This window comes from Rhinatrema bivittatum, chromosome 6 (genome assembly GCF_901001135.1).
Source record: "Rhinatrema bivittatum chromosome 6, aRhiBiv1.1, whole genome shotgun sequence".
Lineage (NCBI taxonomy): Eukaryota > Metazoa > Chordata > Amphibia > Gymnophiona > Rhinatrematidae > Rhinatrema > Rhinatrema bivittatum.
Genome location: NC_042620.1, coordinates 253438801 through 253452561, shown reverse-complemented (window position 1 = coordinate 253452561; position 13761 = coordinate 253438801). Strand labels below are relative to the sequence as shown.

The 13761-nt window shown below is 44.7% G+C and overlaps 1 protein-coding gene across 5 annotated transcripts in view; it reads left to right on the top strand.

Moving 5' to 3' along the window:
- FBRS (fibrosin) overlaps window positions 1–13761 on the top strand; it is a 274396-nt gene that overhangs the window by 205127 nt on the left and 55508 nt on the right. For all 5 annotated transcript variants that reach the window (XM_029606818.1, XM_029606819.1, XM_029606817.1 and 2 more), the window contains one exon: window positions 11425–11557. In XM_029606818.1, coding sequence (XP_029462678.1) covers window positions 11425–11557 — 133 coding nt within the window. The remainder of the gene's footprint in view (window positions 1–11424; window positions 11558–13761) is intronic.

The window sequence follows — 13761 nt, the reverse complement described above, 5'->3', positions numbered from 1 at the left end:
GCACTTCTCAGTTGGGTTATTGAGGGCAGGCAAACGGGAATTCCCATTTCGATGGATATCAGGCCCCATTCGCTGTCTTAGGATTAACTTGGGTTTAGACCTAAATCAGCTCATGCAACAGAATTATAGGCCCCTAATTCATTCATTGATGGGAGACTTCGATAAATGGGAGCAGCGGCAGTTCTCATGGTTTGGCAGGATGGCAGCGATTAAAATAAATCTGTTGCCTAAAATAGGCTATCTCTTTCAGGTTCTTCCCTGCCTACTTCCAGCAGGGGAGTTGCGACCGCTTCAACGTAAACTGTTACCTTTGTTTGGCGTAGACGACCTCCGTGGGTATCACGGCATGTGTTATACAATCTCGGAGGGCAGGGGGATTAGGACTGCCATCCCTACTCCACTATTATGTAGCTTCCCAACTGAAATTTGTAATAGACAGTCATCCTGATTAGCTTCTTCAGGGGCATGTAAAGAACATATAAACAAGAGTCTTTATCCTGTGAAAACGATAAGTAATACTTCTTAAAATATTGTTATCATAAAGAAGATGAAGAAATGTATACTTATCTTGAATCAATCAAGCTACCCGTTCAAAAGGACGTAACGTCTCAACTTTTTCAACCGGAACAAGGAGGAGGGATTGAAGCCGAGGCTCGTGTCTCTTTAAATCTTCAACTGTTCTATGACGTCACTAATTATGTAAAACATTCATGACGTGTCTTCTTACAGTGATCTGTCAACCATAATAAACAGTGGTAACAAAGAGTTCAAACTGTAAGAAGACACGTCATGAATGTTTTATGTTCTTTACATGCCCCTGAAGAAGCTAATCAGTGAAACACTGGCCGTGTTGGGCTATTAAATGTAAAAGTAAAATTCTTCAAGAGTCTGTTTTTCATGAATGGAGGACTATATCTGCCAGGATCGTCTCCCCTCAAGCAAAAAAATCTAGAAAAATATTTTTTAAAACATTAAAATTTAAAGAAAGTGAATGATTGAAAAGAGCGGTTGGTGTCTTTGAAAAAGTCACACAACGTCAGGCTTGCTGACACCTTTTAAGCTACTATATATATAAAAAATTGTTTGAGTTCCACTTTGGTATTTTTTGGTAATTGAAATCTCCCATTATTATTGCATTGCCAAATTGGTTTGCTTCCCTGATTTCTCTTAGCATTTCATCATCTGTCTGACCATTTTGTCCAGGTGGACGGTAGTATACTCCTATCACTATACTCTTACCCAACACACATGGGATTTCTACCCATATAGATTCTACTGAGCATTTAGTCTCTTGTATGATCTTTATCCTGTTGGACTCTATACCCTCCCGGACATAAAGTGCCACACCCCCACCAAGTTGATCCTCCCTATCATTGCGATATAATTTGTACCCTGGTATTGCACTGCCCCATTGGTTATCCTCGTTCCACCAAGTCTCTGTGATGCCAATTATGTCAATCTCATCATTTGCTGCTATACACTCTAACTCTCCCATCTTACTTCTTAGACTTCTGGCATTGGCATACAGACATTTCAAAGTGTGGTTTTTGCTTGTTTTAACAACCTGCTTTTCTGTTTGGGATAATTCGGAAATCATTAGCTTTGGTGATTTTTTACATATAGGCATATGAACTATGTTTGCTTTTAATGGAACCTCTCTGTTGGGATGCCCTAACTCTCCTATTTCATTAGTATCCTTCAAGGATACATTTCTCCGAACCATGCACTGCTGAGTGACTGTCGGCTTTCCCCCTTGTTCTAGTTTAAAAGCTGCTCTATCTCCTTCTTGAAAGTTAGTGCCAGCAGCTTGGTTCCACTCTGGTTAAGGTGGAGCCCATCCTTTCGGAAAAGTCTCTCCTTTCCCCAAAGGTTTCCCCAGTTCCTTACAAAGCTGAATCCCTCTTCCCTGCACCATCGTCTCATCCACGCATTGAAACTCTGGAGCTCTGCCTGCCTCTGGGGACCTGCACATGGAACAGGAAGCATTTCAAAGAATGCCACCCTGGAGGTTCTGGATTTCAGCTTCCTACCTAAAATCTTAAATTTGGCTTCTAGAACCTCTCTCCCACATTTTCCTATGTCGTTGGTGCCCACATGTACTACGACAGCTGGGTCCTCCCCAGCACTGTCTATAATCCTATCTAGGTGACGCGTGAGGTCTGCCACCTTCACACCAGGCAGGCAAGTTACCAAGCGGTCCTCACGTCCACCAGCCACCCTGCTATCTACATTTCTAATAATCAAATCACCAACTATGATGGCCGGCCTAACCCTTCCCTTTTGGGCAATAGCCCTGGGAGATTTGTCCTCAGTGCGAGAGGACAATACATCACCTGGAGAGCAGGACCTTGCTACAGGATTACTTCCTGCTACACCAGGGTGATGATCTCCTACTGGGAGACTTTTCTGATCCAAGGCAGCACTAGGGCTGCCAGAATGGATTTGGGACTTGGCTACTATGTCCCTGAAGGTCTCGTCAATGTACCTCTCTGTCTCCCTCAGCTCCTCCAAGTCTGCTACTCTAGCCTCCAGAGATCGGACTTGTTCCCTGAGAGCCAGGAGCTCTTTGCACCGAGTGCACACATACAATCTCTCACTGGCAGGTAAAAAATCATACATGTGACACTCAATGCAAAAGACTGGAAAGCCCCCCTCTTGCTGCTGGACTGCTGCCTTCATCTTAGTTTTATTGAGTTCCTAGTTACGTTTAGGATACTAAGGGAGTTGGAATGAGAGTACTTTAAATTTACAGGTGAATTTAGTAATTAATCAGCTAGTGTCCTACAAGGAGATGATTAAACTTTCAATAAGGCCTGGTACAATAATATGTTTTAGATAAGACCCTTATTGATTTTTAATGAGAAAGTGTCTTGTGCCTAAAAATCAAGGGTTGAGTGGGTGGGAAAGACAGACACTAGAATTAACTATCTCTGTCTTGCTTATTACCTCAGACACATACAAACTCTAAAGAATATATCCTTTAATTTCACCTTTCACCAAACTTTTATAAGCCCAAAAATTTCTGAAAACTTTACTTACCAATCCTCTTAAATTAATCTTCACTCAGTTAATGGAAGATTTGAGATTCTCCCGGAGGATGCTGGGAGCAGTATGCAGCTGAGCCTTCCGGTCCTCCTCTACTGCAAACTGTGCGGGGCCTCTGGAAGCTGGGGCTGTAGAAGTCAATCCCTGGATCGCTTGCGGTGACCTCTGGACTCCTCTCCCGGGGGATGCTGGGAGCAGTATGCAGATGAGCCTTCCGGTCCTCTTCTACTGCAAACTGTGCGGGGTCTCTGGAAGTTGGGGCTGTGGAAGTCAATCCCTGGATCGCTTGCGGTGACCTCTGGACTCCTCTCCCGGGGGATGCTGGGAGCAGTATGCAGATGAGCTTCCGGTCCTCCTCTAGTATTGGTCTCCAAGAAAAGAGAAGACTTAGCTTTAATAACGCAAAAAGGAATAAGAGAATGGTGAATAAAACGGAAAATGTCATAATGCCTCTGTATCGCTCCATGGTGAGACCGCACCTTGAATACTGTGTACAATTCTGGTCACCGCATTTCAAAAAAGATATAATTGCGATGGAGAAGGTACAGAGAAGGGCTACCAAAATAATAAGGGGAATGGAACAGCTCCCCTATGAGGAAAGACTAAAGAGGTTAGGACTTTTCAGCTTGGAGAAGAGACGGCTGAGGGGGGATATGATAGAGGTGTTTAAAATTATGAGAGGTCTAGAACGGGTAGATGTGAATCGGTTATTTACTCTTTCAGATAATAGAAAGACTAGGGGGCACTCTATGAAAGTTAGCATGTGGCACATTTAAAACTAATCAGAGAAAGTTCTTTTTCACTCAACGCACAATTAAACTCTGGAATTTGTTGCCAGAGGATGTGGTTAGTGCAGTTAGTATAGCTATGTTTAAAAATGGATTGGATACGTTCTTGGAGGAGAAGTCTATTACCTGCTATTAATTAAGTTGACTTAGAAAATAGCCACTGCTATTACTAGCAACAGTAACATGGAATAGACTTAGTTTTTGGGTACTTGCCAGGTTCTTATGGCCTGGATTGGCCACTGTTGGGAACAGGCTGCTGAGCTTGATGGACCCTTGGTCTGACCCAGAATGGCATGTTCTTATGTTCTTAAGGACATGGATCTATTATACATTGCAGAGACCTAAGCATAGAAGTAATTTCTAACATCTTTGTAGTAGGAACATATTCAAACATCCCAACTAGATTCCACACGTTCTGCAGCATGGTAGAGGCAGTTAGCACCCCTGACATAACCAAACTCTGTAGCTGCTTAACGTTTTCACTTAAATAGCTAGCAAACTGCTCATAAATGAAGCTTAACTACTACTACCTAATTTTACTGGATGAGTTAACTATGCCAAACAGCTCTCTTGGACGATTTAATGAAGTGTGCAGTAAATTAAGTACGGCTGGCCTTGTCAAGTGAAGATTTATAGTTTTCCCAGGGCAAGCAGTATGGTAGTCCTCGCATATGGGTGACATCAGATGGAGTCTTGTCACGAAATACTTTTGTCAAAGTTTCTAGAACTTTGGCACACTGAGCATGCCCAGCATGCCACTAACCCTGTGGCCACACGGGGTCTCCCTTTAGTCTCTTTTTTTCCGTGCAGCAGTTCCCTCGCGATTTAGGTGGTGTGGCTCCCAGCCGCAGCAAGCCACGGCCGGTACCCCCTACCTCCTCCGACGCAGGCCGGTGCCTCCTCTGGTCAGCGTGGCATGTCCCGTGCCGGGGCCAACCGACCGTGGCCTCCCACATGGCTCTGAACGCCGTCGTCATTCCAGCGGGGCTCTCCCTAGGCACGCGCGGGAAACTCCGCCTCTTAAAGGGGCCGCGGCGGGAAACCTCGTCCCGGCCCCGATGGATGACGTCAGGACTGAGGGGTATTTAAACCCTGCCTCAGTCTCCAGCTCCTTGCCTTTGCAACAGGTCGTCTCCTCGGAGTGCTGTTCTTGACGTTTCCAAGTTCCTGTCTTCAGTTCCTGATCCTGCTCCAGTCCTTGGTTCCTGAGTCCAGTCCCGGCGTTCCAGTTCCTGCTTCCTGCCAGTGCCTCTGTTCCTGATTCCGGTCTTCTCCTCGTTCTCCAGTTCCTGTGTTTCTCTCCTCAGCTTGATCTCCTGGTTTGACCTCGGCTTGCTTCCTCGTCTCTGCTTGTCTGCTGCCCATCTTGATCCTTGGCCTGGTTCCTTGCCTCTGCCTGTCTGCTGCCTGCCCCGGATCTTCGGATTGGACTCTCGTTCTGCACCTCAGCTGCCAGCCCTGACCTGGATCTCTGACCTTGCCTTCGCCTGCTGTCACTTCCATTCTCGTCGAGGCGACCTGCACCTAAGACCTGCTGGCCCCGGCACCCAAGGGCGACGAGAACCATTGGGGCCGTCTCTCAGAGGTAGTACCAACCCTCATCTTGGCCCAAGGGTCCACAGTTCTAACATTAGGAGCTCTGAGAGAAAGTTTCTCACACTTTTCCTCACTGGAAAATTTGAAGTCCATCTTCGTTTTTTCACCCTCACTGGGGTCCCCCATCGCGCTCTGTCTCCGACGCTCTGTAAGTGTTTTCCTGCATTTTGCGGTCGCTTGCCGGTGGCATACCTCTTGGTGTCTGGACACCAACTGCACACAACTTTTTTTCAACATGGTGACCGGGTTTAGAAAGTGTCCCGAGTGTCCGAGAACTATGTCCATAATGGACCCGCACAATGTATGTGTTTTGTGCCTCGGGCCTTCTCACAATGTCTGTCGCTGCCCCAGTTGTGCACAAGTGGCCCCCAAAGGCCAGTGCCTCGACTGGAAAAAATGGAGCATTTGTTTGCCTCAAAATGCTCTGCTCCATCGACTCCAATACAGAGTGCACCGAGCCGTGGAGGCCCATCTACCTCTGAGTCGCCCCACCAGGAAGACCGTGGAGCGGGTGACCGTCCATCACCGTCCACCCACTGTAAGACATCTGCGTCATCGTCCTTGGTGCCGGAGAAAGACCGGACCGAGCACTGTGGGAAACACCGCCACCGGCACCGACTTGCTTCTCCACCCGGTGCTGGCACAGACAGCACAGCGGCATCAACTTCGACTGAGCCGCCTGCAAAGAGGGCCCAGGGACAGGAGCCCCCATCCTCCTCTGGACCTGGGACCCCGAGACTGTGGAGACTCTAGTAACGCCTAGCCTGCCTCCAGATGCAGTGTTATCCACCAGATCTACAACAAAAAGCCCCTATATCTCAGAAATCTGAGGAAATCACAAAGGCAATCAATGTTCCATCCGGGGGGGGGTGATACTCAATCATTCTTGAATAGGCGGGAACAATTCTGGATTTTTAATTTGAGATCGGTGTACCCAGAAGGACTTAATGAAATAATTAATTGGTATTCCTCGATTTAATGTTTGACATCATCACGCTGGCTATGTCCAGGAACCCATTTGCCTGGGCATGGCGCCCAACCTCTTTACACATAATCATGGCAAATTGTGCCATGCGAACTTCCAGACCCTGTCTCTGACAGCCTGGATGTTGAAAGGTTGATACTACAACCCCTCAACCTTTCTACTATCATCTCTCATGTCCTAGTAGCTTCACGAAAGCCTTCTACAAGAAAGTCGTCTTATTCTAAGTGGAAGAGATTCACTTTGTGGTGCACGCAGAAAGGCTTTGATTCCTTTTCTTGCCCCATGCCACAACTCCTAGACTATCTCTGGCATCTCTCGGAATCTGGTCTCCAGACTTCCTCCATCCGAGTACACCTGAGTGCCATCTCTGCTTACCATCGAAGAATAGGGGTCGCCCTGATATCAGCTCAACCCCTTGTGAGTCGCTTCATGAGAGGCTTACTACAGCTCAAGCCTCCACTATGCCCACCGGTCGTGGCCTGGGACCTCAATGTGGTACTTGCATGGCTCATGTGTCCTCCATTTGAGCCCCTGCACTCCTGTGAACACAAATACCTCACATGGAAAGTTATTTTCTTAATAGCCATTACATCCGCTTGCAGGGTCAGTGAATTACAAGTCCTTGTAACCTACTGCCCTATACAAGGTTCCTCCATGACCAGGTGGTTCTGCGCACTCACCCTAAATTCCTACCTATGGTGGTAACTGACTTCCACTTAAACCAGTCTATCGTCTTGCCCACTTTTTTTCCAAAGCCTCACACTCACCCGGGTGAGCGAGTTCTGCACACCATGGACTGTAAACGTGCACTTGCCTTTTACTTAGACCGCACCGCAGTCTACAGGAAGTCCACTCAACTCTGTTTCCTTTGACAAAAGCAAACTTGGAGTTCCGATGGGCAAGCAAACTCTCTCCAACTGATTGGCAGACTGCATCGCATTCGGCTTCCAACAAGCAGGCCTTCCACTTGAGGGACGAGTGAAGGCGCATTCAGTCAGGGCCATGGCAATCTCGGTAGCACACTACCATTGAGTACCGATTGCCGACATCTGCAGGGCCGCGACATGGAGCTCTCTCCACACATTCGCAGCCCATTACTGTCTTGACAAGGCTAGTCGGCAAGACACCGTCTTTGGCCAGTCTGTCCTACGTAATTTATTCCCAGTGTGAAAACCCAACACTTCCTACCTAGGCCCGTTGTGAATTTCAGGCTGCCTCTTCATTGCCAACAGCACCCCAGTTGTTGTGCCTGTTGCACATTTTTGAGTGCTCGTTGACCCGCTATGTTCTCAGGCAGCCTGTAGCTTGCTGTTCACCCATATGTGAGGACTACCACTGCTTGTCCTGGGAGAAAGCAGAGTTGCTTACCTGTAACGGGTGTTCTCCCAGGACAGCAGGATGTTAGTCCTCACGAAACCCACCTGCCACCCCGCAGAGTTGGGTTTGATACCGTTTTATTTTATTTTTCGTTCGTACTTTTTGCTAGAAACAAGACTGAAGGGGGACCCCGTGTGGCCATAGGGTTAGTGGCATGCTGGGCATGCTCAGTGTGCCAGTCAAAGTTCTAGAAACTTTGACAAAAGTATTCCGTGACAGGGCTCCATCTGATGATGTCACCCATATGTGAGGACTAACATCCTGCTGTCCTGGGAGAACACCTGTTACAGGTAAGCAACTCTGCTTTACTTTGTGCGATCTGATACTGCTTAGGAGCTTTGTGCCTTTTGCGCTGTGCATGTCTCATCAAACTCTTCAACTGTCATAACTCCAAAGACAACCAAGGCACAGCATGTCTACACTGAATAATACACTTTTCCTGAAAAGGTGCAACCTTCTGAAGTGTGACTGTTAAACCTGCAGATAGCGAATCCACTAAGGAAGTCACAGCAGTAAAGTCCAATGTGGCTTGTTGAAGAAGCCAGTCACATTCAAATTTATCTAGCTCAGTGGAGCTTTGAAAGACTTTTGTGGTGGCAGACTCATTAAAATCAGCCTGAGGACAACTAGGTGCCCAGAATACAAATGTTATTAAAAAGTGTTCAGACCACAACACCGAACTGATAGGGAATCAATTCTGGACCCTTCCCTTCAAAACTCAGACACAATCAGTAGACCTAAGACATGTCCAGCCCTATGAGTAGGATCCTGAATAACTTAAGAACATTTTATAGCAGCAAGAAACTCCGGAAACTCGACATAGCAAGTCTTCAAAGAGCCACCTAAATACAAATTAAAATCCCATAAAAAACATAACCCTGTCATACCTCACCACTACAAACGTCAAAATTTCAAGAAATGTAGTTAACTCCTGACGAGCAGCAGCAGGAGGATAGTATATTAAACATAGTACCCACGAATCAATCTTGACAAAAGTAATCAGCAAGCTGCCTACTACCAAAAGTAGACTTTAAAAAAAATCTCCCCCATGCCTCTCCTTCCTCAACTGATGGACTTAGGGGTAACCCAGGGACGAAAATTGATTTAAAAACAGCGTGATCCATCTGGTCGCCGCATCTCAAAAAAGATATACTTGCGATGGAGAAGGTACAGAGAAGAGCAACCAAAATGATAAAGGGGATGGAACAGCTTCCCTATGAGGAAAGACTAAAGAGGTTAGGGCTGTTCAGCTTGAAGAAGAGACGGCTGAGGGGGGATATGATAGAGGTCTTTAAGATCATGAGAGGTCTTGAACGAGTAGATGTGACTCGGTTATTTACACTTTTGAATAATAGAAGGACTAGGGGGCATTCCATGAAGTTAGCTAGTAGCACATTTAAGACTAATAGGAGAAAATTCTTTTTCACTCAATGCACAATAAAGCTCTGGAATTTGTTGCCAGAGGATGTGGTTAGAGCAGTTAGTGTAGCTGGGTTCAAAAAAGGTTTGGATAAGTTCTTGGAGGAGAAGTCCATTAATGGCTATTAATCAATTATACTTAGGGAATAGCCACTGCTATTAATTGCATCAGTAGCATTGGTTCTTCTTAGTGTTTGGGTAATTGCCAGATTCTTGTGGCCTGGTTTTGGCCTCTGTTGGAAACAGGATGCTGGGCTTGATGGACCCTCGGTCTGACCCAGCATGGCAATTTCTTATGTTGTTGTTATGTTCAGTATGCCACATTTCTTTCAAACACAAAGTGTCTGGCTTCTCATCTATCAGAAACTCTAAAAGTACATCAATTTTGATACGAATCGATTGCACATTAAGATAAACAATACAAATATAGTCGGCATGACCTTCCTTATTAATTTCACATTGGCTAACCACATCATATGTTGGATATATCTCCCAGTGCCAAGTTCTCGACCTCAGGAGAGGGCCTCATATCTCTCCCTGCCTATCATCACAGAATGGGCAGTACAACATCATTTTCACATGCAAACCCATCCATAAAAAACAAAAAAAACAAGCCCAATAACCCCAAAAACAGATTACCCCAGAAGTTGGAAAAAGTTGTGCAAAGGAATACAGGCTTTTGTCGGCGAGCCCACTGACAAGGCAGGTCCTTTTAAGGCTTCCTTTCGTAAACAGAGTGATGACATCACAACACAAATGGGCAGAGACAAAGCATACAGCCAAAACTATGCTGGATTGGCTACGGTAAATGTCCTGGCATGACAGTCAGAATTTTTACCTCAATCCAATTAAAAATCTATGGCATGACTTAAAAATTGCTGTCTATCACTGCTCCCCAAGGAGCTTGAAGTTTTATAAATAAGAATTATCTAATATTGACAAATTTAGGTGTGCAGAAATGGTGAAGACCCATAACAATATAGTCACAACTATCATTGCTGCCAAAAGTGCTTCCACTAAGAACTGATTTAGGGGGGTGGATACTTATCCACTTGTTGGATTTAACTTTACGTATATGCTTTGTCCTCCCATAAAATGTTGTTGGCCATGAAAGGTGTGGTGTTGAGTGGAAAAAATTCCTCATTTAAATGAATTGAAGACTGACACAACAATGCGAAAAATGTTCAAGGGGGTGTAGACTTTTTAGCCATTGTATAGATGATTTTGGGATGTATATGTATTTATATTTTAAGGAAAATAGCTGGCTTTTTCCAAGTGAGAGTGGAAATTCAGTTCATTTTGAGGTATTTGTTTATTGTACCTTTGCTGTGTTTTATGCTTTGGTTGTAAACTGCTTTGGATCACTTTTTGAGGAAGGTGGTATACAAATCTGAAATACAGTAGAATTGTTGAAGAAACCAGAAACAAGTATTTCCCATCAACATTCAACTTATCTTTCAGTTTCTTGATTTGTTTCTTTATGATGTAAGCAGGCCACTCCTCTGAACTGTTAGGTAACATGCCCCAGCCAATCCCCCTCCAGCAAGTTAGCTGTGTCTTTTCTATGGTGAGTTTCCTGTAGATACATGTCATTTGCATTTTGCTGTTTCAAGCATTAAAGAACTGTTGCCTTTTTAATTTTATCATCCAGCCCTCATACATTCCAAGTGAGCACTTTTAATTTACTTACCACATGCCTACTTTCCATGTGCAAGGCAACATAACCCATTTGAAAGGCGAGAAAAACAGGAAACTATTATTTTTTCAAGACTATACACTCAGATGAGGCATGAGACAACTTGAGTCTTCAGCTTTGTGAGTTAGTCTCCAGTTCCTGAGAGGCAGTGCTGATTGATGGGAGATCTAATGGAAAAGAGAATTGGTAAAGAAATCAGAATTCTTGTTCTTAACTTATTCACTGTCTTGCTTCCATCAATCATATTGCAGATCAGATGGAAGAAGTTGTCTGTTCCACTTGCAAAAGGGTTCTGTTGGGAATGGGACAATCAGAAATTTATTTGTAGGGCATTGTCAACATTTGTAATTCTCTTTTATGATTACATGGTTACCACTGCCTGAGTTTAACCTTGGAAATTAAGTGACTCATTAAAGGTCTTGTTGGGTTGAAGACAGAATTTCCAACCATTGTAGTTCTGCGCTCCCATCTCTTGGCAAAATCTTTGCTGAAAGGAATTTATTTTTCCCTTTCTACAGCTGGTGCAAGGAGATCCTCACAAACTAGATTTCCGAAATGACCTCATCACGTGTTTGCCTAATTCAGGAGCTTTCGGGACTCTCTCCCACACCCATGAGCTGGCCCGACCTGCCACCCTCTTTACTCCAACAGGTAAGGGATTTTGAACTGTCTTAACCCCTTACAACAGTACTGCTTAAAAATACAGGTGTTCCACAAAGAGATAAATTGACATAATTACTCTTATTCAATCCAATAACTTAGCTGTAGTCCTAAGGCAGTCCATCTAGAAACTTGCAGCTTGCACCTTTTGTCCGCAGTTCTCTGCTAATTCCTTGGAGAGGAATTAGCTAACATTAAATGTGCCTCCATTACTACACAATTGTTATGGTTAAGCGGTGTTTGGGTGGATCCTTGGGTACTGTGGCAGATGACCATGCCCACGGGGAGGAGCCCCGTGAGGAGCCACAGTACTGGGCTAGACTCAGAATGCACAAACACAAAGTTAGTTCTTTATTATACAGCTTGAAGAGTTCCACCAGAAATGGCAGTAGTGAGGCAGTCTCAGGGACCTCGGCAGAGGGAGCCCTTCTCACCCCATTGGTATAGGGAGGTTCCGAAGCAGGTTTCCCAGCAAGGTAGTACTGTGGATGAGATAGACTGAGAGAGTACTCACTAGGTGTTTGCTGTAGGTATGCGATAAAGATAGTGCAGGCACCGAGACAGGGAAAGCAGGCCCTCAAGGAGCGAGTACCTGTTCCCTGTAAGGCACCTGAAATAAAGCAGAGGGCCTCCGAGGAGCGGATACCCAGGTTAGCAGTTACCCCGAAGGGCAGAAAGAGAGCTTCCAGCAGCAGCACGGAAGCGGCAGAGTAGCTTAGACAAGAATGGATTGAGTCCTTGCTAACTCAACAAGCTAGCAAATTAGAATAGGTTATATACCCGGATTGCATGATGTCAGCAAAGGGGAACGCCCCTGAGGTTTGCGCCAAGGTTGGAATAAAGACGTGGGTGGCGCGCGCACCCTAGACGGGAGGCTGCACCATAGCCGTTCCGGGGACATCAGAGAGGTCGGCTTGTAGACGTGGCGGTAGCCATCTTTCCTAGGTAAGCGGGAGGAGCCATGAACAAGGTGAGGTAAACGGGGCGAAACCGTCTAGCACCGAAGGACGCAACAACAATATCCATAAAATCTGCCACCATACCCACAAAAGATCCAAAACCAACAAAAATAGATGGGTCATAGCGGGCTCTGGTTCGGCAAGACTCCTGACAAAGACATCCTCCTCAAGTTATGTTTCAAATTGCCTTCACAAAATAGACGATACTGTACAAAAGGTATCTGAAGTGGTATCAGAGTTGGAAAAACACAGACTGTTCACATAAACAAAAAGGTATTGTTAACAGATCCCATAACCAAAAACTTCTTCTCCTGGTGGTCTCTCTTATTAAAGGCATTAATTTAGGAACAAACTTGAAAGGAAACAAAAATGTCAGATACCTACCAGGATCTTCAGCTAGCTGGGATATGAACCAGATTCTTTATACTATCATGGAAAAAGAAGGCATTATGCCATTTAATTGATAGTCCTGTTTGGGGACCAATGATTTAGCAGTAAATTACAAAGGGAGTTCCAAAATTTAAGATTATGGGCTCAGGTATCAGTCAAGGGCCAAAGCATTTTAAGAGGTTTTGCCTGTTCATGCTAAAAGGGAGGAGAGGCTTGGTCTTATTGTCAACTGTGAGTGCTCAAACCTGGTTCAAAGAAGAAAGTTTAAGATATATTGGAGGCTGGGACCAATATATGGAATAATAAGACTTTACTGTAATGATGACCTTACATCTTTCTATTAGAAATTATAAAAAATTGAAAAATTCATATCGTGTGCCCACGCATTTAAACTTGAGGGAATTGGTCCAGTTTAAACTTTTCATGGTTTGGGAGGGTAGTTAATATACATAAAAATAAATGTACTGTTATCGCTTCCGAACATTACCAGTGTTAATACCTCATGTAATGCTTAAGCAAGTTCAAAGAAAAATATTTATCTTTGGAGGAAAAGGCTGTCTAGTGTGGCAGAACGGCTGCTTTATCATTTTAAAAATCAAGGCAATTTAGGGCTGCTTAATTTTAAAAAGTGTTTTGTGATTTCTCAGTTGAAACCTTTAGTGGGATGGCATGGAGATTCTAACCTTAAGCAGTGGGCAAGAATTGAGCAAGAACTTTTGTCTGGTGTCCCGTTAAGTAACTGCCTGTGGTTATTTGGTAGAGCTAGGGAACCTAAATATTGGATAAATTCATTCGCAGGTATGTCAATGAGGATATGGGATGCTTATAGAACAAAACTAGAAATAG